Genomic DNA, 24,496 nt, shown 5'->3' with positions numbered 1-24,496 from the left:
CGGCTCAGGTCCTCTGAGAGAGAGAAAGAAAGAGAGAAAGAGAGAATTAGAGAGAGCATACTTAAATTCACACAGGACACCGGATAAGACAGGAGAAGTACTCCAGATATAACAAACTGACCCTAGCCCCCCGACACATAAACTACTGCAGCATGAATACTGGAGGCTGAGACAGGAGGGGTCAGGAGACACTGTGGCCCCATCCGATGATACCCCCGGACAGGGCCAAACAGGAAGGATATAACCCCACCCACTTTGCCAAAGCACAGCCCCCACACCACTAGAGGGATATATCTTCAACCACCAACTTACCATCCTGACACAAGGCCGAGTATAGCCCACAAAGTGATGAATTGAGAAAAAGTAACAGTTCATCAAAACAGCAGTGGTATTGCTCTTGGGCTCAGTGTAATGGAATTTAACCTCTAATTCCTCCCAATCCCGGATCCGGGAGCACCCCCATCAGTAAAAAAGCTGACTAGCATAGCCTAGCATAGCGTCACAAGTAAATACTAGCATCTAAATATCATTAAATCACAAGTCCAAGACACCAGATGAAAGATACACATCTTGTGAATCCAGCCATCATTTCTGATTTTTAAAATGTTTTACAGGGAAGACACAATATGTAAATCTATTAGCTAACCACGTTAGCAAAAGACACAACTTTTTTTACTCCACCATTTTTTTCCTGCATAGGTAGCTATCACAAATTCGACCAAATAAAGATATAAATAGCCACTAACCAAGAAACAACTTCATCAGATGACAGTCTGATAACATATTTATTGTATAGCATATGTTTTGTTAGAAAAATGTGCATATTTCAGGTATAAATCATAGTTTACCATTGCAGCCACCATCACAACTCTCACCAAAGCGACTAGAATAACTACAGAGAGCAACGTGAATTACCTAAATACTCATCATAAAACATTTCTGAAAAATACACAGCGTACAGCAAATGAAAGACAAAGATCTTGTGAATCCAGCCAATTTTTCAGATTTTTTAAGTGTTTTACAGCGAAAACACAATATAGCATTATATTAGCTTACCACAATAGCCAGAAACACAAGCCATTTACCAGCAGCAAAGGTTAGCGATCGTAACAAGCAAGCAAAAGATATATAATTTTTGACTAACCTTCATAAACTTCTTCAGATGACAGTCCTGTAACATCATATTACACGCATATAGGGTTTGTTCGAAAATGTGCATATGTAGCGGCACAAATCGTGGTTATACAATGAGAAAAGTAGCCAAGCTGCCAACAAAATGTCGGGAGAAATCTTGGGAGAGGCACCTATTCTAATCGATAACTAATCATAAACTTGACTAAAAAATACAGGTTGGACAGCAAATGAAAGATACATTAGTTCTTAATGCAATCGCTGTGTTACATTTTTAAAATTAACGTTACTACGACATACAGCGTGCGTTAAAGCGAGACCGCACGGAAATTAATGGCGGATTATGCATTTTACATTTTTCAACAGAACAACGAATTAACAGCATAAATAGTTCTTACTTTTTGATGTGCTTCCATCAGAATCTTGGGAAAGTTGTCCTTTGTCCAAAAGAATCGTTGCTCGGTTGTAGAATGTAGTCTTCAACGTTGCAATTAGCAGTAAACATTAGCCATGTGGGCCAGACATCCCCAACTCCATAGAACGCAACACAAATAAATACCCGAAAATCGCAATATACTGACATAAACTGATATAACTCGGTTTAAAATAACAACATTATGATGTCTTTAACAGCTATATCGAATAAAAACAGAGCCGGATATATCTAAGAGCTATAACCGGAGCTTTCTACTACGACATGCCAAGGTCCTTCCTGCGTCAGAGCGAAGTGAACAAAGACCGGACCCTTCGTTCCCAAGCTATTTATAACCTCTCAGATCTGCCTAGAGACTCCATTTCAAATCTCACTATTCGCTGACATCCAGGGGAAGGCGTATGCAGTGCATCTCAACCAATAGAAGACAGGCAAATTAATAAACTGACCTGGGAACAGCTTGCAGAATTCTGCATTCTCACATCCTCATAGGAAAAATGCTCTAACTCGAGTTCTGTTTTACTCACAGATATAATTCAAACGGTTTTAGAAACTAGAGAGTGTTTTCTATCCAATAGTAATAATAATATGCATATTGTACGAGCAAGAATTGAGTACGAGGCAGTTTAATTTGGGAACGAAATTATTACAAAGTGCAAACAGCACCCCCTATTGAGAAGAAGTTTTAAGGTTGGGGTGTCATGTTTTCTGATCCAATACTTTACAGTCCTATGCATATCATTAACATCTATTAATACTAGGGTTAATTTACCAAAGTTACTGTAATCTTCAGTAATTTTGGTAATTAACAGAAAATCTAAGGCAATCTATCGTAAATTTGGTCATTTCTACTTGGATAACTGTAAAGTATGCATTTATTATGTCTATATTGTCCATGAGTTTCTAATAGATAGACCATAAGGTTCAAGAGAAAATATAATACTTAATGAAAAAAGCATCTAGTCAACAATGGCATTATTTCCAATTAACTCTGCAACTCTTCCAACTATTGACATTTTTCAAAGCTACCACCAGTTTGACGCCAAAACATTGACAACAAATACATATTGACATAGTAAAATAAATTAAAGTTTGTACAATGCATTTGGAAAGTGTTCAGACCCCATTACTTTTTCCACGTTTTGTTATGTTACAGCCTTATTCTAAAATGTATTAAAATGTTTTTTTCCCCTCATCAATCTGCACTCAATACCCAATAATGACAAAGCAAACAGTTTTTTAGAAATGTTTGCAAATGTATAAAAAATAAAAAACAGAAATACCTTATTTACTTATTTATTTATTTATTTTTACAACTTGATGGAGTCTACCTGTGGTAAATTCAATTGATTGGACATGATTTAGAAAGGCACACACCTGTCTATATATGGTCCCACAGTTGACAGTTTGTCAGAGCAAAAACCAAGCCATGAGGTCAAAGGAATTGTCCGTAGATTGTGTCGAGGCACAGATCTGGGAAAGGGTACCAAAAAATGTCTGCAGCATTGAAGGTCCCCAAGAACTCAGTGGCCTCCATCATTCTTCAATGGAAGAATTTTGGATCCACCAAGACTCTTCCTAGAGCTGGCCACCCGGCCAAACTGAGCAATCGGGGGAGAAGGGCCTTGGTTAGGGAGATGACCAAGAACCTGATGGTCACTCTGACAGAGCTCCAGAGTTCCTCTGTGGAGTTGGGAGAAACTTCCAGAAGGACAACCATCTCTGTAGCTCTCCACCAATCAGGCCTTTATGGTAGAGTGGCCAGACGGAAGCCACTCCTCAGTAAAAAGCACATGACAGCCCGCTTGGAGTTTGCCAAAAGGCACGTAAAGGACTCAGACCATGAGAAACAAGATTCTCTGGTCTGATGAAACCAAGATTGGCCTGAATGCCAAGCGTCACATCTGGAGAAAACCTGGCACCATCCCTACAGTGAAGCATGGTGGTGGCAGCATCATGCTGTGGGTACTTCGGAACAAGTCTCACTGTCCTTGAGTGGCCCAGCCAGAGACCGGACTTGAACCTGATCTCTGGAGAGACCTGAAAATAGCTGTGCAGCGACGCTCCCCATCCAACCTGACAGAGCTTGAGAGGATTTGCAGAGAAGAATACAGGTGTGCCAAGCTTGTAGCGTCATACCCAGGAAGACTCAAGGCTGTCATCGCTGCCAAAGGTGCTTCAACAAAGTACTGAGTAAAGGCTCTGAATACTTATGTAAATGTGATATTTCAGTACATTTTTTATAAATTTGCCAAAAAAACGTAAAACATGTTTTTGCTTTGTCATTATGGGGTATTGTGTGTAAGTAGATTGATGAGGGGGAAAAACTATTTCATACATTTTAGAATAAGGCTGTGAATCAAGGGGTCTGTATACTTTCCGAATGCACCAAATACACTGTATAAAGGTAAGTTCATGCTGGAACCCTGAGTTTATCATTTTTATTTAGGATAATGTTTTGTAACTTTGTCATTCAATTTTTTTACTCTTATTCAATTATTTCATGTATTTTACATGTGATAAAGCCATGCATAGTGCCAGAGATTATTACAGGCACCTGTGACAATCTGAAGTACCCAATGGCCACTAAATGTCTTGTGATAGATTACATAAAATCCTTGAAAGATTAAAATTCTGGTAATTTTCTGGTAAACTTCAAACGTTTCCAGGAATATACCCTCCCTATAATTTGTTTTGTTTGTCTTGTCGTGATTGTGTGTGTTTTTGACATCGTCTACCTTTCAGACTTTCCAAGTTACGGATCCTGGAACTGCGAGAGAACCACCTGAAAACGATGCCAAAGTGAGTGACTAACCACGCAGAGACCTCACATCACCAGGGCAGCTAGAGTTAGCTACAGAGACGTGTTTGATCATGGGATGGAAAGGAAAGGGTACAGTAAAAGACATCCCAGGCTGAAACTAAACTCTTTGCCAACATACTTTTCAATAAAGTACATAGATAATTACATTTTTTTTTTAAATTATTTAACCTTTATTTAACCAGGTAACCTTTATTTAACCAGGCAAGTCAGTTAAGAACAAATTCTTATTTACATTGACGGCCTACACCGGCCAAACCCGGACGACGCTGGGCCAATTGTGCGCCGCTCTATGGGACTCCCAATCACGGCCGTTTGTGATACAGCCTGGATCACTTGCAGCCAATATCACTGATTCATACAAATAGAGAGAACTACAATGTTTAACTGTTTGAGTGTTATCTATCCACATATTAAGACAGTATTTTATTGCAACGTCTCCATGTTTTCACCAAGCACTTAAAATAAATGATAGCCTTCGTCCCACTCCATCCAGCCTACACACAGCCTACCCACCTCACGTCTGTCCCCTCTCTCCAATGGAGGAGCTACTGAAGTAGCCACTGAAATAGCCATGAAAAGTGTCTGTTAATGGAAGCACTGACAGCTTTAGCAGCCAGCATGCCTATTCAGTCCCTATGAATAATCCAACCCTGCCCAAGGTACTCGTCCACACAGCAGGCTTTGGTTTTACCATTCCCCCTGCACCACACCCTGGGGGGAAAATAGCCTGAGTAACATTCTGAGGTGGAATCTTAATGGGCAGATCAGAGTCAGAGCATGGTAAATAGCAGCTTCTAAAGCAAATGCCATCAGTCTCTCTGTGCGATGGGTAGCATGTGTCAGAGGAGGGGCGCAGTGCTGTGGTCTTGTTATTTGATGTCTAAATGAAATGTGAAGAAGGCCCCATGTTGGAGTGTGTGTGTACCGGTGTGTGTGTAGCTAGTGGAGCGTGCCCAAGAGACAGACACACACTGCTCACATTGGTTGGTGCATGCTGGCTCACTCAGGTGTCCTGATTTGAAAACAACTTTTATCCCACCATAACAATAACCCTACCCCCATCCCTCACACTAGAGATTGAGTCAAATGAAGTACACTCATCCTCTGTCACCTCTAATGTGGCACAGCAAGGGATGTTTATTCATCTGCGTAAACCAACTCAAACATGTTTCCCCTTGAAGATGAGTGTAATGTCCTCATTCAGTTAATGAGTGTATCACGTTATCATGGAGTCATTGGAGGGGAAGTGTGTCCTAGAGGAAGGGTATAGATTACAAATAGGATTTTGATATGTAATCAAGGTTGGGGAGATATTCTGCCATGAGGGATCTGATCTGTTTGTTCTCACATCATCATTGAAATGAACTATATGGCCCAGCTGCTGTATATCATGACATAAAACATACATGACAGACTATCCGCTTTAGTGATTTTACTAATGGACGCGCACCACTCAAGACAAAGGTTCTCTGCAATCGCAAGCCAATACAACCAGTAATGATGTGCAATACATCTTAGATGAAATCATTCTGACATTGCTCTCCCCGGCTGACATTGTGTACACTGCATGGATGAAAGAGTTTAATTTGAGGTGTTACATGGTGCAATGGAGAAAGCCATTTCATGTTATATTAATCATTAACTAACTGCATTGTTTTGATTTTAGCTATTTATATTTGTAGTGAATATTGTGTGAATGTGTGGGGATATCTGGTTAGCAACTCTGCGATGGCAGATGCAGGAGGCCTGTTTGGGAAGGAGTTTGGCTGGTGATTGGCCTTTCTAAATGGTGACTTTGTTTCTATGCCAGAATCTGAGGCTCTTCCCTCTTGTTTGCTGCAGGTCAATACACAGACTGTCACAGCTGGAGCGATTAGACTTGGGAAGCAATGAATTCACTGAACTGGTAAGAAAAGAGGCCCTTTGAAGACGGCAGTCACGTGGACAGCAGCTGTCACCACACAGGCAGCCATGACCCAGCAGACCTGGAAGACGAGCCAGAGCCGGGCCCCCCTCGCTCTGCTCTGCACCCTCATTACGTCTCCAGCACTGCTCCCGCCGCCCGCTGTTTGTGTGTGTACATGTGTGCGTGAATGCGTGCAAGTGTGCCATGGGAAATGGCTGGTACATTAGAGAGGTACTGTGAGGTTAGTTTAAAATGCTGCATGATTATTGACCGACAATCCATGCGATATCTAAAATGCTGCATGATTATTGACCGACAATCCATGCGATATCTAAAATGCTGCATGATTATTGACCGACAATCCATGCGATATCTAAAATGCTGCATGATTATTGACCGACAATCCATGTGATATCTAAAATGCTGCATGATTATTGACCGACAATCCATGTGATATCTAAAATGGGGCATGATTATTGACCGACAATCCATGTGATATCTAAAATGGGGCATGATTATTGACCGACAATCCATGTGATATCTAAAATGGGGCATGATTATTGACCGACAATCCATGTGATATCTAAAATGGGGCATGATTATTGACCGACAATCCATGTGATATCTAAAATGGGGCATGATTATTGACCGACAATCCATGTGATATCTAAAATGGGGCATGATTATTGACCGACAATCCATGTGATATCTAAAATGGGGCATGATTATTGACCGACAATCCATGCGATATCTAAAATGGGGCATGATTATTGACCGACAATCCATGTGATATCTAAAATGGGGCATGATTATTGACCGACAATCCATGTGATATCTAAAATGGGGCATGATTATTGACCGACAATCCATGTGATATCTAAAATGGGGCATGATTATTGACCGACAATCCATGTGATATCTAAAATGGGGCATGATTATTGACCGACAATCCATGTGATATCTAAAATGGGGCATGATTATTGACCGACAATCCATGTGATATCTAAAATGGGGCATGATTATTGACCGACAATCCATGCGATATCTAAAATGGGGCATGATTATTGACCGACAATCCATGCGATATCTAAAATGGGGCAATATGAAGTGTGTGGATGCAGAATGCTGAAGGAGGGAGGCTTTTCAAGGGCGTAACTTCTCTAAGACATCCTTGGTTAACATGATCACACACTGTGCTGGGACTGCGGAGCCCCTGGGAGAGCTGCTGGGTGATGCCATGCATAACATGCTCTGTGCCACAGGTCCCACTGATGCCTTAATTGTGCATGTCTAAATGTGCTGTCAGACTGAGGGCTGGGCTGCCTCCACGGACCCCTCTGTGACTCACTGTGGCGTTGGAACACACTCACTATGCACACAGCAGCATCTGCCTCCTCCTCACTCAAGGTCAAGATTAACAGGCACACAAACCCATCTCAGAATGACTCCTGTATTTTCCAACCATCGAATTTTAAACATAAGAGCATTTTTCTGTTTGGAGTTGGTTGTAAGGTCTGTACCAGCGTTTCCCAAACGAGGGGTCGCAACCCCATGTGGGGTCGCCTTATTTGAAAATGGGGTTGTGAGAGAAACTCTGAAATTAAATAAAAAAGATTGAACTTGCTTCATAGCCGGTAGCCGCTAGATGTATTAAACAGAGCTGTTTCTGTTTTCTTCCTACAAATGGCTCTATTTTTTTGAACAGTTTAAACTACAAAATATTATGACCCCATCACTGAAAGATAAGACTCTAAGGAACACGTATGTGTCTTCTGTTTCCCTGCAATGCCCACAAGCCACGCAGGAGTTATTAGAACAGAGTGGACAAGACCAGGCACTAAATCAGACTGGGAGGAGAATAATATCAAGATCATACAAAATGATTACCTGATGGTCTTCTGAACTCCCCATGACCTTTCTGATGCATTTCAGTCACTTCAAACCATACTTCCTTCAGATTGAAATGCTGTCAAAAGTACTGTCAGACTGATTTGTAATAGACTGTCATAACCCCAGTTTAAAAAGTCAACATTGGCCGTTGATTACGTCACTTTGTTTACATGGTGGAGTCACGAAAAATGTTTGATCTCAAAATGGGGTCGCGGGCCAAAAAAGTTTGGGCACCCCTCGTCTATACTTTCTGTCACGTCTGATGTACCTTTAGTATTTCCAGGACTTTGTCCTTTGTCCTTGGGAACTGAGGAAAAGGCATAATTTGCACAGCCCGTTCCAAGGGAGCAGATGGTTTGGCATTGTGATAAGCATGCTTTGCTGAAGCCCCCAAGTTACTGCAGAGAGAGAGAGCGCCCATCAACTCTTCCTGGTGCTATAGTCTGAACTCACAATCTGTGTGTCCTACTTAAATACAAGCCTTCCTCCCTCCACTTATGGCCTCTCTCATCCTATCCCTTCCCCATTCAAGGACTCCTGTTGCTTTTTGCTGATAGTGTGAGCAACATTGCCAATTGCATCTCAATTCCCCTCAAATAGAATCCTGTAGTCTAGCTTTATTGCCTGCTGATTTTGACGCCCAGGGAAAATAGAATGCATTTTCTCGCATTCCTTAAGCTGTTGTTGCTTCCTCATCTGCCCCATACTTTGTGCCACATGCCTATTGCATTTCTTCAGCTGATGGTTTCTGTGGCAAATGTTAGATTATTCTATCAGTGTTTTTCAGCACGGAGAATTCATGGATTTGTTTCCAGAATTCCGTCCTGGTTTACTGGTATTCCTTTGTGAAGGCAGACACCTTTCCCCTTAATTTAACTAAGCTCTGGAATGTAATTCAGAGTCAACAGAGCTTCTAACAGGTTGGCTGAACCAGAAGCTCTATGAAAGCTCTCTCCATCTGATTTCAGCTCATGCCTTATTTAGTGGCAATCAGTCTTCTACTCGGTTTTACTAAACTGCAAACATTTACATGTATAAGACCAGGATTCAGAAGACCTTATCTTATGCACCTTATGTGCATTCAGCACAAGAGCTCATTGATATGAATGAGACTGAAAACGTTGTCCTTCTTGCTCTAGGCTAAACACATGCAGAAGATGCAGATGTGAAAACGTCTGCCACTGACAGAACTACAGAAAAATGCAACTTCAGAGGCATTGTCATGTGACGAAACCAAACAATGACCTCAGCACATGTGGGCCCAGCTGAGCCACGAGCAGATGCTGAGTCCTGTGTGTCACAGAGGCAGAGAGTGAGGAAAGTTTCCTAATTAAAGTCCCTGCCTGGAGAAGGGGAAGAGGGAGGAGGGGGGACGCAGATGCCGGTGCTTGGAGGGCCGGGGTAGAGCAGAGCAGTGGATGTCATCAGCAGAGAGGAAATGACATCGCAGAGCTTCAAAGACAGACAAGAGGACATGCCTCTGCACAGGAAGCTCCATGGCACTGAGCACCATCCAAGTGTTTAATCTCCATCCGGAGAGAACAGGAGGCATGGTAGAGGTGCCAACACAGTCCACCATGCCAACCCTTCTCTTTGTTTCTCATTAAAGCTGAACTTACAAGTAAAATAGTGTGGTGCTACTGTACTGACTCCAGCTCTACTGTAGATTGTGAGTTTTGGATTAATGAGTCATACTACACACAACACTCCAAGAGTTCAATGAGGGATTTGGAGATTGTGTGTGATGTTTTGGGAGGGTAGAGGGCAGGTAGGGGACACAGCAACTACATGGGACATTTTTTGCACCGCATCCATTACCCAATGCCAGTTGACCTTCTTTATACCCTTAGTGGGACGGAAACTTCATTCGTTTTTTGGGGTTTGAAGTTTACTCTAAATTATACTTTTTTTGAGTAGTTAATAGAATATGCATTGCATCAGTCTGATTTAGATTGCTATGTTGTAAAGTCTCAAATGATACTGTAGGAATTTCTATTCTTTTTGAGAAAGTGGTTGGGTACCTCCTGTATTTGTTGTTGTTGGGTTTTAGCTGCTTCCATGCTGAGATTCTATTAACTTCTGTCACAAATTCTGTCACTGACGCTAGCACATACCATTTTTTTTAGGAGAATGCCCTTGGCAAACTTAATAAAACATCACTACTTTTTAGAAAACACACAAGATACTGTAGCTACCCTCACAACTAGGAGAAAAAAGCTGTCAGAAATAATAATCAGAAATAGTCTAAATATAAAATAGTCCACAATACAATTTGGAGTCCTTATTGACTGCCACACCATGCAGGGGAAAGAAATGCATGAAACACCTAGATGAGAGAGATTGGAATTGATTAGGGCAGCATGAAGGACTGTGTTGTCTGTCACTTAGTCTCTCAGGTTGGCCTAATGGAGTCATTTACACATAGTCGGGTATAACCTTTACTCCAGAGAGACACACAGTCTGGCCAGGCCTCTCCACACAGGCCTGTATCGAATAAAATCACTCACAGAGCTCCATTCATTCATTACCCCCCTCTGTGGCCCGTGCAGCGATTCAAACACACCTTTTCCATTATAGAATAAGGAACGTGAGATGATTCGAGAATACATCTGGAGGAGCGACTGAGGATCGTAACTTTGCACCACTCTGTGTGCATATGCCGTCATTGACAAGCCTACTTTGTTTTGTAATTACCCCCATTGGTGTTGTGGCATGAGATGATTCACTTCTTATATTGTTGGTGTTAAAATCCCACTTCCTTTACCATGATGATAAATTACATGCCACTCCTCGCCCTGCCCTGACTCCAAGTTGCCAGGGCTTTCTTATGTCTCTGCCCTAGTTTCTGGGCTATTTTCTAAGGTACAGCCCTCCTGCTGCTGGTTGTTCTAGACAGCTACAGGATGTTGTGTGTCTTTGGTGTTTCAGCCTGAAGTCCTGGAGCAGATCCATAACCTAAAGGAGCTGTGGATGGACAACAACTCTCTGCAGAAGATACCTGGGGTAGGCCTACAGCCCTTCACTACTACCTCCAGTCATTATCTGTCTGTTTCATTTGTCACTGGCCCTGATGAAGTCTGTAGATGGCGGTTGTGATGCACTACCATAGGGAAACTCTTGCAAGACAGTTCCCTCAAACCCACATGTTGGAACAATGGCTAGCCGGAGACAGCGCTCTCTCTGTCTCTCTCTCTCTCTCTCTCTCTGTCTCTCTCTCTCTCTGTCTCTCTCTCTCTCTCTCTCTCTCTCTCTCTCTCTCTCTCTCTCTCTCTGTCTCTCTCTCTCTCTCTCTCTCTCTCTCTCTCTCTCTCTCTCTCTCTCTCTCTCTCTCTGTCTCTGTCTCTGTCTCTCTCTCTGTCTCTCGCTCTCTTCAACCGCTCTAACATCCATCTCTCCATGTCTCTCCCTCCCCTTCTGCTGAAGTGTATAGGAAAGCTGAGGCAGCTGCGCTACCTGGACCTGGCTAAAAACAGGATTGAGAGCTTGGACACTGACATCTCTGGCTGTGAGTGCCTGGAGGACCTCCTGCTCTCTTCCAACATGCTGCAGCATCTGCCTGACAGCATAGGTGAGGCCATAGAACTGCTCTGCTCTCTCCCCTCTGCAACAGTAGGATCTCCTGGTTAGATTGTCTCTGCTCTCTCCCCTCTGGAACAATAGGGTATCCTGGTTAGATTGTCTCTGCTCTCTCCCCTCTGCAACAATAGGATATCCTGGTTAGATTGTCTCTGCTCTCTCCCCTCTGCAACAATAGGATATCCTGGTTAGATTATCTCTGCTCTCTCCTCTCTGCAACAATAGGATATCCTGGTTAGATTGTCTCTGCTCTCTCCCCTCTGGAACAATATGGTATCCTGGTTAGATTGTCTCTGCTCTCTCCCCTCTGGAACAGTAGGATCTCCTGGTTAGATTGCCTCTGCTCTCTCCCCTCTGGAACAATAGGATCTCCTAGGTAGATTGTCTCTGCTCTCTCCCCTCTGCAACAATAGGATCTCCTGGTTAGATTGTCTCTGCTCTCTCCCCTCTGGAACAATATGGTATCCTGGTTAGATTGTCTCTGCTCTCTTCCCTCTGGAACAGTAGGATCTCCTGGTTAGATTGTCTCTACTCTCTCCCCTCTGGAACAATATGGTATCCTGGTTAGATTGTCTCTGCTCTCTTCCCTCTGGAACAGTAGGATCTCCTGGTTAGATTGTCTCTGCTCTCTCCCCTCTGCAACAATAGGGTTTCCTGGTTAGATTGTCTCTGCTCTCTCCCCTCTGGAACAATATGGTATCCTGGTTAGATTGTCTCTGCTCTCTCCCCTCTGCAACAATAGGGTCTCCTGGTTAGATTGTCTCTGCTCTCTCCCCTCTGGAACAATATGGTATCCTGGTTAGATTGTCTCTGCTCTCTCCCCTCTGCAACAATAGGGTCTCCTGGTTAGATTGTCTCTGCTCTCTCCCCTCTGGAACAATATGGTATCCTGGTTAGATTGTCTCTGCTCTCTCCCCTCTGCAACAATAGGGTCTCCTGGTTAGATTGTCTCTGCTCTCTCCCCTCTGGAACAATATGGTATCCTGGTTAGATTGTCTCTGCTCTCTCCCCTCTGCAACAATAGGGTCTCCTGGTTAGATTGTCTCTGCTCTCTCCCCTCTGGAACAATATGGTATCCTGGTTAGATTGTCTCTGCTCTCTCCCCTCTGCAACAATAGGATCTCCTGGTTAGATTGTCTCTGCTCTCTCCCCTCTGGAACAATATGGTATCCTGGTTAGATTGTCTCTGCTCTCTCCCCTCTGCAACAATAGGATCTCCTGGTTAGATTGTCTCTGCTCTCTCCCCTCTGGAACAATATGGTATCCTGGTTAGATTGTCTCTGCTCTCTCCCCTCTGCAACAATAGGATCTCCTAGGTAGATTGTCTCTGCTCTCTCCCCTCTGCAACAATAGGGTCTCCTGGTTAGATTGTCTCTGCTCTCTCCCCTCTGCAACAATAGGATCTCCTAGGTAGATTGTCTCTGCTCTCTCCCCTCTGCAACGATAGGATCTCCTAGTTAGATTGTCTCTGCTCTCTCCCCTCTGGAACAGTAGGATCTCCTGGTTAGATTCTCTCTGCTCTCTCCCCTCTGGAACAATATGGTATCCTGGTTAGATTGTCTCTGCTCTCTCCCCTCTGGAACAGTAGGATCTCCTGGTTAGATTGTCTCTGCTCTCTCCCCTCTGGAACAGTAGGATCTCCTGGTTAGATTGTCTCTGCTCTCTCCCCTCTGGAACAGTAGGATCTCCTGGTTAGATTGTCTCTGCTCTCTCCCCTCTGGAACAGTAGGATCTCCTGGTTAGATTGTCTCTGCTCTCTCCCCTCTGGAACAGTAGGATCTCCTGGTTAGATTGTCTCTGCTCTCTCCCCTCTGGAACAGTAGGATCTCCTGGTTAGATTGTCTCTGCTCTCTCCCCTCTGGAACAGTAGGATCTCCTGGTTAGATTGTCTCTGCTCTCTCCCCTCTGGAACAGTAGGATCTCCTGGTTAGATTGTCTCTGCTCTCTCCCCTCTGGAACAGTAGGATCTCCTGGTTAGATTGTCTCTGCTCTCTCCCCTCTGGAACAGTAGGATCTCCTGGTTAGATTGTCTCTGCTCTCTCCCCTCTGGAACAGTAGGATCTCCTGGTTAGATTGTCTCTGCTCTCTCCCCTCTGGAACAGTAGGATCTCCTGGTTAGATTGTCTCTACTCTCTCCCCTCTGGAACAATATGGTATCCTGGTTAGATTTTCTCTGCTCTCTCCCCTCTGGAACAATAGGGTCTCCTGGTTAGATTGTCTCTGCTCTCTCCCCTCTGGAACAATATGGTATCCTGGTTAGATTGTCTCTGCTCTCTCCCCTCTGGAACAGTAGGATCTCCTGGTTAGATTGTCTCTACTCTCTCCCCTCTGGAACAATAGGGTATCCTGGTTAGATTGTCTCTGCTCTCTCCCCTCTGGAACAATAGGGTATCCTGGTTAGATTGTCTCTGCTCTCTCCCCTCTGGAACAATAGGGTATCCTTGTTAGAAAGAGTAAGAAAAAGGATCAAGAAAGGATGATTAGGAGATGAGGTGAGGAGAGGATGATTCATTCTGTAATGACTGCGTTCATCGTGGCGGCTCCTCTTGGAGGTTGTTATCTGAGAGCGCAAATCCCTGAGTTGGTTTGCCATTATCAATCAGATGCGTCATTAAAATTCCATTCCTATTTGGAGAGATAAAAGTGTTTGTTTGAATCCTCAAATTTAATTTGCACAAACGATTAAGTTATTTTGTACTTAATAAGTTTGTCAATAATTTCCTGCCATTAAATGAATCAACCGGTAAGAGGATTATGTAGACAATGGGTTTGAAAAATTCCTTTTAACCATGTTCTTCTCTTTTAACTTTGCTTCTCATATTGTATTTGTTCTTTTTTTTAAATAATCAATTGCATAACATCAAATGAATAGTGAAACTAGAGTTATGTCTTTGTCTCCATTGTAGGAATGTTGAAGAAGCTCACAACACTAAAAGTGGATGACAACCAGCTCACCTCACTGCCTAACACCATTGGAAGGTGAGTACTTTCACTTCTCAAATTGCAATCCCTGAACTTCCCAAATAACATGTTTTGAAAGGATGTGGCCAAAAGCTAAACTAAATTCCAAGTCTTGTTTATTAGTGCATATCTATCATTGAACTGAATGTTAGTCCGTTTTAGGGCATCTATTGCATAACCAAATTAAAAGCCGTCAGAGACACAGATTTTGATGGTAAATTCAGTTGACACATTGCATCTTAATCTTAGCTCGTCTTCTATGCGAGTGGTTTGTTTCTGTAGTAAACACGGCCTGTGGATAGAAGGGGTCTGAAACTGCTGTCTCACTCTGGCACCTTCTCCTTGATGCTGCTTCTCACCTCACATCGACTAACGCTGATTTGCTCCATCACTGTTCACACCAAGTACAGAGTGATGTAGAACATTGTGTCTCAGTTGGCGGCACTGAGAGAGAGAGAGAGAGAGAGAGAGAGAGAGAGAGAGAGATACATTTTGGGGGTGTGCCATTAATTTGTTGTGCAATATTTAAAATGGAGGCTGTCTGAGAGGACTTGACTCTGATGTAAAACAATAAAAAAAAAAATACTTCCCAAGCTTCCTCTGCTAGTATTGTAAACTCAAACACAATAGCCAGCCAAGTTGATTTGCTTGTTTTATATATACTATATCAGTTTAATCTGTAAACTAGAATGAGTCAGAGGCAATTCTGAGGGTCAAGTCTGAAGACGCCCAGTCACTGTGATGTCATAGGTCAGGGTCACCACCTTACAGCTCATCATGTCATGTTCATCCTTACCATGCCCTGCCTCCCCCACTGCTGCTCCCCAAGCCTGTGATACTGTTTCCTGTACACCTTTTTTTCTTGGTTTGTCATTGGTCGGTTTTGTGTGTTGTGGTTATTTCACATGCATCTAAAATGGGCCACTTAGTGGACGCGCCAAATTAGGGTAAGTAGACTGTAAATCCCTGTCTCCTGTACACGTTCCTCCTCGCCACAGCATGTTTATTCAGGCAAGTGCTCACCTTAATGTCCCCTGTCTGTATGTTCCGGCCAGGGAAGCAGATCTAGTAAAAAGCCTGCATATGGGAGGCCAGCTGGGCCAGCCTGTTCAGACAAATGTTGAGCTAATGACTCTGCTGTGTGTACAATAAATAAATACAATTGTAAATGGTGATTGGCCCAAATGCTGATTGGCTTAAAGCTGTGGTATGACACAAAATTAACTGTTTACTGTTCTAATAACGTTGGTAAGCAGCAATAAGGCACCTCAGGGGTTTGTGGTATATAGCCAATATACCACGGCTAAGGGCTGTATCCAGGCACTCCACATTGTATCGTGCGTAAGAACAGCCCTTAGCTGTGGTATATTGACCTTATACCACACCCCCTCAGGCCTTATTGCTTAAATGAAGTCTTTCCAGTGTGGGGAGGAAGCTCTTCCCCTCATCCTGTCCTGTTCATATACAATGACATTTTACACTAAACGCTCTGTTGGAGTTTGAATTTAAAAACTGGACAGTTGTTGTTGATTTTGCTCACGTTGTCCTTTCAAATGTGACAAAGAGGCAAGGGCATTTGACTCAATAAACACTGTGGCTTTAGAGTTTAAAGTATATTATAAGATATAGAGTTAAGTTTGTCATTCATGAAGTTCAGTATTTAATATTCCCGATTTTGGTAAAAAGCATACTGTTGATTATAATTTGATTGAAAAGAGATACTGGCACCACCAGATAGTGAGTCAGCAACATTAACTATTCATTTTCCCTCATGGAATTAATAAAGTTTAATCAATTTTGTGGTTTGTCTGTAAAAATCTCTCTTTCTATCAAGTCATGGTATTGAATATTGCCATGATCCTCATGAATCCATTTGATTCATGATTTCACCTTTCTGTAGTCTGTACATGTCTTAGATGGATCTACTCTTATAAGGAACACAATTATGATTTGTTTCCATTAATGTCTCTACACCAAGGAGGGATCAGTCATCTGAGGCTGTATCTGTCAGCAACAAATAATGCACCCTGCTGCTGAAATGAATCTACCTGTGGCTTTTCCTCAAAATGTTTGAGTGAAATAATGCTTGTATCATTATGATACAGTTGAAGTCGGAAGTTTACATACACCTTAGCCAAATACATTTAAACTCAGTTTTTCACAATTCCTGACATTTAATCCTAGTAAAAATTCCCTGTTTTAGGTCAGTTAGGATCACCACTTTATTTTAAGAATGTGAAATGTCAGAAAAATACTAGAGAGAATTATTTATTTCAGCTTTTATTTCTTTCATCACATTCCCAGTGGGTCAGAAGTTTACATACACTCAATTAGTATTTGGTAGCATTGCCTTTAAATTGTTTAATTTGGGTCAAACATTTCGGGAAGCCTTCCACAAGCTTCCCACAATAAGTTGGGTGAATTTTGGCCCATTCCTCCTGACAGAGCTGGTGTAACTGAGTTAGGTTTGTAGGCCTCCTTGCTCGCACACGCTTTTTCAGTTCTGCCCACAAATCTTCTATGGGATTGAGGTCAGGGCTTTGTGATGGCCACTCCAATACCTTGACTTTGTTGTCCTTAAGCCATTTTGCCACAACTTTGGAAGTATGCTTGGGGTCATTGTCCATTTGGAAGACCCATTTGCGACCAAGCTTTAACTTCCTGACTGATGTCTTGAGATGTTGCTTCAATATATCCACATAATTTCCCCTCCTCATGATGCCATCTATTTTGTGAAGTGCACCAGTCCCTCCTGCAGCAAAGCACTCCGACAACATGATGCTGCCACCCCCATGTGTCACGATTGAGATGGTGTTCTTCAGCTTGCAAGCCTCCCCCTTTTTCCTCCAAGCATAAGGGTCATTATGGCCAAACAGTTATATTTTTGTTTCATCAGACCAGAGGACATTTCTCCAAAAAGTACGATCTTTGTTCCCATGTGCAGTTGCAAACCGTAGTCTGTCTTTTTATGGCGGTTTTGGAGCAGTGGCTTCTTCCTTGCCAAGCGGCCTTTCAGGTTTTACTGTAGATATAGATACTTTTGTACCTGTTTCCTCCAGCATCTTCACAAGGTCCTTTGCTGTTGTTCTGGGATTGATTGTCACTTTTCGCACCAAAGTACGATCATCTCTAGGAGACAGAACGCGTCTTCTTCCTGAGTGGTATGATGGCTGCGTGGTCCCATGGTGTTTATACTTGCGTACTATTGTTTGTACAGATGAATGTGGTACCTTCAGGCGTGGAAATTGCTTCCAATGAAGAACCAGACTTGTGGATGTCTACAATATTTTTTCTGAGGTATTGGCTGATTTATTTTGATTTTTCCATGATGTCAAGCAAAGAGGCACTGAGTTTGAAGGTAGGCCTTATCATACATCCACAGGTACACCTCCAATTGACTCAAATGATGTCAATTAGCCTATCCGAAGCTTCTAAAGCCATGACATAATTTTGGGGAATTTTCCAAGCTGTTTGAAGGCACAGTCAACTTAGTGTATGTAAACTTCTGACCCACTGGAATTGCGATACAGTGAATTAATAGTGAAATAATCTGTCTGTTAACAATTGTTGAAAAAATTACTTGTGTCATGCACTAAGTAGATGTCTTAACCGACTTACCAAAACTATAGTTTGTTAACAAGACATTTGTGGAGTGTTTGAAAAACAAGTTTTAATGACTCCAACCTAAGTGTATGTAAATGTTCCACTTCAATAATTCACAGCCCATTTTTTTGCATACGAATTAAGTAGGTCTGTGTAAGTAGGTCTGTGCTTCACAGGTTCTTGACAAAATGATATGCACATATTAATATGGTACATCAAAGACATGTGTAGTAGAAAATCTATGCAGATTTGTGGTTGTTTTTCCTTTATTTTTTATTGATAGAGTTTTGGTTATTCTGCTTCTTTACATGTTGATGTTACACTAATAACTAACCAAGTGGAAGTAGCTGTGGCATGAAGGATTCTTAAGGGACTCGTTCTCCTCTTTCTTCCTCTACCCAGTTTATCGCTTTTAGAGGAGTTTGACTGCAGCTGTAATGAATTAGAGTCCCTGCCCCCCACCATTGGCTACCTGCCCAACCTTCGCACGTTTTCTGCTGATGAAAACTTTCTCATTGAACTACCCAGGGAGGTACGTCCGTCTGTCCCTATATCCTCACAGTGCTCCTGTACACTCACACACATACACAATGCTTTTGGTTGTGTATATAACAGTGTTGGGGAATAGTGAACTACATCTAGTTCAACTAGTAATTTAACTACATTTTGCAGTAGCTTGGTGGCAGTTGAAATAAATTCAAATCTTGGTAGTGTTGTCAGTAGTTAATGACTTTTTTGCCATGCAGCGGTGTAGCTAACTACTGGAACTACATGCTACTTTTTTGCAAAAATAATATATAGGTGAGGTAGGCAAGAATTGTCTTGCTTTTTCAGCGTCAGACCTGCCTAATTTTCACTTGAAACGTTGAATAGGCTAAATCACACATGCTGCTAACATCTGACTCCAGAGTGATCTATTCTTGCAATTTGTAGTCTATGACATTTCAGATTGAGATATGATAATTTAGCACAAAGTAGTTTGGATGTAGTGATCTACTTTTTCCTAAGGGTAGCTTTAGTGTAGCTTAACTTCTTCCAGTGTGAAGTAATTGGTAGCATGGTAAACTATATTTTCAGAGTAGCTTCCTCAAAACTGGTAATTTATATGGTTTGGTGTATGGAAGATGGAAAGTGATCACTGAAATATCTGCTTGGCTCTTTTGTTGCAGATTGGGAACTGTAAGAATGTGACAGTCATGTCGTTACGCTCCAATAAGCTGGAGTTTCTACCTGACGAGATCGGGCAGATGACCAAACTACGTGTTCTCAACTTAAGCGACAATAGGTATCTACCGATTGCTCTGCTATGTATACATACAGTAGCACACGCACACACAAAAACACGCACACACAGAAACACAGACACACAGCGAATCCATATGTTCCTCACACTCTCATTGACGAGGAAAAGGCTTGTGTTGTGTGTCTATATATTTACATAGAGCGTAGGTGGAGTGGGGCATTCTTCTGAGGATTTTATATAAACTAGGGAAGCTAGCTAGTGGTTATTATTTTGTTAATAGCACATTAAGATAGCTGCACAGCCTTAGAAAGCACTTCCCCCTGCCCACGGGCTAATTAAGAAAGCTCTTTATGAGATGTTTGGTTGCTCTGCCAGTGATTAACTGGATCCAAGGTAATTAAACCTGACCATCACTTAACACACGACAGCCATTAGTCAGACCTGCCTCTACACGCAGCACCACACACCACAGAGCTGATAGGCTGCCTCAGAACGGGCATCGAACACCCCAACCCTGCATCATCCTACCTACGGTAGCCCACAACACTGTCTCCCTCTGACATATTTCTGTTGTCAAAGTGAGGCAGAGTTTGCTGAGCGTGTTGCCAAGGTGAGTAGTGGGTGTCAGTCAGTCAGAGGCAGGCAGGCTGTTATAGTTCCTTGGCAGAGGAATAGTATTGGCTTTTCACAGGGGACTTAATGATGATCTGTGTCCTTGAACACATCAGAACACAGTGTACTCATTGAGATGATATGCCTTCTTACTCCCTATTTCGTCTTCTTCTCTCTTACACAGATTAAAGAATCTCCCATTCACTTTCACAAAACTAAAAGATCTTGCTGCTCTTTGGCTTTCAGACAATCAGGTAAATATGATCTTATATGTTGTTTTGTTAGAAAGAAACACACCTTTACATTTTCGGATCAATTCTATTGTTTTACCTGTGTTAGCTATACTTGAAGTGTCAATGATGTGTGATTGTCTTCTGTGTGCAGTCCAAGGCCCTGATCCCTCTCCAGACAGAGGCTCATCCAGAGACCAAGCAGAGGGTCCTCACCAACTACATGTTCCCTCAGCAACCACGACATGATGAGGGTGAGCTAGCCAGATACTGTGGGTGGAAATGTAACACATGCTGACATGAGGGAAAATGCTCATAGCCAAGTATTTCCACAAAGTGGATGTTGCAGTACTATGAGTATGTGATTTTGTGATCGGTAACGTGCCATGGATATGTATTTACAATTGATGAATGGTGCTTGAAATAACACTGGTATCCCTCATAGTAATGGGTATAGTGATATGTGTGCAGAGCATGTGTCACTGAACTACCCTTTGAGGGTCAGATAGACTGGAGGTGTAAATTTACTCAGGAATTGAATCCATTTTGAGGTTCCACTTGAGGGAGTTTGACAGATGGTTGGGTTAGGGGCCAGTGCACTGTATGCTGTTGGTGAAGTGAGCATGTCAGAACAGCACCAGTGTGAGACCAGTGCACAATAAGTCAGTGACACCTCCCTGTTTTTCTGCCCGTCCTCTCTGTAGACTACCAGTCAGACAGCGACAGCTTCAACCCCACCTTATGGGAGGAGCAGCGTCAGCAGAGGATGACCGTAGCCTTTGAGTTCGAGGAGAAGAAGGAGGAGGAGGACAACTCTGGAAAAGTCAAGGTTTCACAGGACTTTCTGTTGACCTCAGTTTCCCCCGTTTTATTTTGTTATTACCGCTTATTTTGCTCGTCCTGTCTGTCCAGGTTGAGATCAATCTGAAGCGCTACCCCACACCGTACCCAGAGGACCTGAAGAACATGGTGAAGTCAGTGCAGAACATGGTGGGCAAGAACCAGCTTCCCCTCAGCACTGGTACTAACTCCTCTGGTACCAACATGGAGTCACGAAAACAAGAACAGTATGAGCCCCCCTGGCCCATGCCCCCCAAAGAGGTAACAGACCGGGTCATACCACACACCCAGAGACCCACACATACCACCACACTCTCTCTCTCTCACACACACACAAATACAAAAACAAATGATTAGATTATACATAGTCCTCTTTGGCTGAATACAATAGATATGTGTCACCCAGTCACTCAGAGTGATCTTCTGTTCCAGGTGATGGAAAGAGAGATGTTAGAGAGAGAGAGAGAGTTCAACAAGACTCAGATGACAGAGCAGGGCATCATCCACAACTCTGCCATCGACATCCCAAAGCGCAAGGACAAGGAGGATCTGACTGAGAGCTCAGAGGTACAGGAGCAATTTCCTTATCTCTTTGTGAAAATGTTGAATAGTTTGTAGCACTTATTACGCCCTTGTAACACCAGGAAAGTAAAACAAAACAACAGCTTGTATTGGGCACGGTGGGGGAGAGAGTAATGATATGAATGTTTACACTGCAGCCTCAAGGTCCTCTCAGGCCGTTATGTCAGATTTAGTCCTTAGTTGCCTTGGACATCTCAATGTGAGAGTTCGGGTAGAGGTGAGACCACCTGTATTGAACGCATGGAACTGAATTTCATTGAAAGAACTGAGTAGGTGTGTCCAAACTTTTTCAAAGACATAGATTAATGTAGTATCAGGTTTCAGTGTTTTTGACTTATGGCCAGGTGTGACAAAGTTTGAGAGAGCAATGTATTAAACCCAGGGCCATGGATCTGTAGCGCAGCAGCTTTTTAGAGGTGATGTGATTGAAACCTGCAGAGATCATAGAATCCTTTCATCTGGAAGCCTCAAAGGCCCCATGATGGCCTCAACTGGGTCTTTGTTAAATTGTTAGCTCTCTCTCTGAATACGCAGAGGAGTCTGTGTCAGACAGGTAGTCTGCTGAGGTGCTGTTTTCAGAATTTATTTATGCTGTGTGCAAAAAGGTGCATTATCTTGGCATAATATCATATTGGGGCTGAAATGGAGGTTAACTCGGCCATAACTCAAATGTCAAGTATTAGTGCATTTGCAAGTCCCCAGGGGGCAACCTGGTGCAGAATTTGTAGCCTTTAATAAGGCTTGAAATACTGCACAACGAACAGCAGAGGCTGTTGAACAAACAGAGCAAAGGTCAGTGTTAAATGTCAATTGCATTCAGAGGACTCCAAGAGGCTAGATCTGAATAAGCGCCTGTTCCCAGAGTCAAGTGGTCAGCATCTGGAGATTAATAAAACAGGTCATACAATATGTATCTTGTATCTGCTTACTGTCATTTCTTTCTTTGTAAGCTCTATAGGAGCCCAGAGTTTGGGCCATTTACATCAGGGTTGTAAATGCACTCATGCTGGTTGTGAGTCCTTTTAACATTGCATATATTTAAGATGAGATGTAGATTAGATTTAACTTTAACTTGTAAAATGAAAATACATCTAAAATCCCCTTTCCAGTGGAAGTAGGTTCCAACTTCCAAGGAGTCAGCTAGCAACCACTTCTTTTCCTAACCCTATATCTGGAAGGTCCTCCTGTGCTTGGCACTCTGCTATATCTCTACCTCTGACAGAGCTGCAATGTCCTGTGTACTTTGTGTCCATAACTGCTTTGGATTGCCTCATGCTGTCTCCTCCCATAAAACCCCAGGGAGAAAGAGACCCTTGGGTGCTGCGGTGCCACAACGAGAACTGGGTCACTGGGTGGGGGGCTGGAGGGTTGGGGGGCTGGTGGGGAGGGGGGCTGGAGGGGTTGGGTGATGGAGGGGTGGGGGGATGGATGGGATGGGGTGGGTGATGGAGGGGTGGGGGGATGGATGGGGTGGGGGATGGAGGGGTGGGGGGTGGGGGGGTTGGACGGCTGGAGGGGTGTGGGGATAAAGGGGTGGGGGGGCTGATGCCATAAACCATGCTTCTTTACCTCACACAACTTTTTTTTGTAGAACCATGAAAACTTCCTCTCCATCTTTTATTTGTTCGTATGTGTGTTTGTTTGTTTTGCTTAGATTTCTTTACATCGCGTGGTTCCCAAGCTGCCACAGCCAGAGAATGCGTCCTCGGCCGTTACAGCTTCTTCCTGTTTCTGCCTCATAGTAAGTGGCTGTGAGATCAGACATTAGACAGTCTGCTCAACCACGGCTCGGCTGGCGTGACTTCACACTGCCTCTTTGCACGCTGACAAAGACTATGAAACATCTGGAGAAACAAAGTCGGAGTATCATGAAATATGAAGATGAAAGCCGATAACTCTCTCTAATGAACAGTGAAACTGTAGATATGTAATGTATATAATGTGCAGTACTTATGAAGAGGAAAATGTTTTATGCAAAGTCTGCATCATGGCATATATAGTATACACAGTAGTGTGCAAACGGGCAGTAGACTGGCAGTGCCAAGGCTAACTCCAGCACTTATTGGCATCACCACACTACAGTCTCTTCACAGCTGTTTGTTTTGAGTTAATCAAGCATTCCTCTGAGACGTGGCCAAAGCATCAAGCCTGGCATACCAATTACTCCCAGCCACAGAGAAGGTGCTGGTAAATTATGGACACAATCTTTGGAGTGATTTAAGGTGACATTTTTACCCAAAGCAGAAAGCGGTTGCAGCTGTCGTTGCGTGTCATGTAACACTGAACATGCTGAACCCTCATAGTAGCCTCATGGATTTATAGACATTCAATTATATGTTTTGAAACATATAGCGCAGAATTATCGGATATATTGCGATCTCTTTTTTACACGAGAGAAAAAGAAGATGGAGGGAGATACAGATATGCCAGTGAGACAGTGCTGTTTAGTGAGTGTTCCTGGGATGTGGTTCCTGGAGTCGCCTGGCAAGCAGGCCTGGTGGTCTCTCTCCGCTCGGCTGCCTCAGCCTGCCCTGTGGGGGTGCAGTGAGCAGAGCAGGGCTGCAGATGTGGGACATCAGGTGTGGGAAGTAGGCTCTCCTGTAGCAAGCAGCTGGGCCTCTAAGCCCTAAGAGAGAAGGAAGTCACAGATAGGACATGCTCCAGT

General features: G+C 43.1%; 1 protein-coding gene across 1 annotated transcript in view; it reads left to right on the top strand.

Annotated features, from left to right (window-relative positions):
• The window catches only part of LOC120055212 (leucine-rich repeat-containing protein 7-like), a 48,088-nt gene that overhangs the window by 5,882 nt on the left and 17,710 nt on the right, over window positions 1-24,496 (top strand). The window contains exons 6-17 of the mRNA XM_039003133.1: window positions 4,310-4,366; window positions 6,231-6,294; window positions 11,113-11,187; window positions 11,608-11,752; window positions 14,667-14,739; window positions 18,727-18,856; window positions 19,494-19,609; window positions 20,364-20,433; window positions 20,564-20,663; window positions 21,114-21,238; window positions 21,322-21,522; window positions 21,682-21,851. Coding sequence (XP_038859061.1) covers window positions 4,310-4,366; window positions 6,231-6,294; window positions 11,113-11,187; window positions 11,608-11,752; window positions 14,667-14,739; window positions 18,727-18,856; window positions 19,494-19,609; window positions 20,364-20,433; window positions 20,564-20,663; window positions 21,114-21,238; window positions 21,322-21,522; window positions 21,682-21,851 — 1,326 coding nt within the window. The remainder of the gene's footprint in view (window positions 1-4,309; window positions 4,367-6,230; window positions 6,295-11,112; window positions 11,188-11,607; window positions 11,753-14,666; window positions 14,740-18,726; window positions 18,857-19,493; window positions 19,610-20,363; window positions 20,434-20,563; window positions 20,664-21,113; window positions 21,239-21,321; window positions 21,523-21,681; window positions 21,852-24,496) is intronic.

The sequence above is a fragment of the Salvelinus namaycush genome, chromosome 10 (assembly GCF_016432855.1).
Source record: "Salvelinus namaycush isolate Seneca chromosome 10, SaNama_1.0, whole genome shotgun sequence".
NCBI classification, from domain to species: domain Eukaryota; kingdom Metazoa; phylum Chordata; class Actinopteri; order Salmoniformes; family Salmonidae; genus Salvelinus; species Salvelinus namaycush.
Note: the sequence above shows the minus strand (reverse complement) of the source record. Positions and strands in the feature narration are given on the sequence as shown.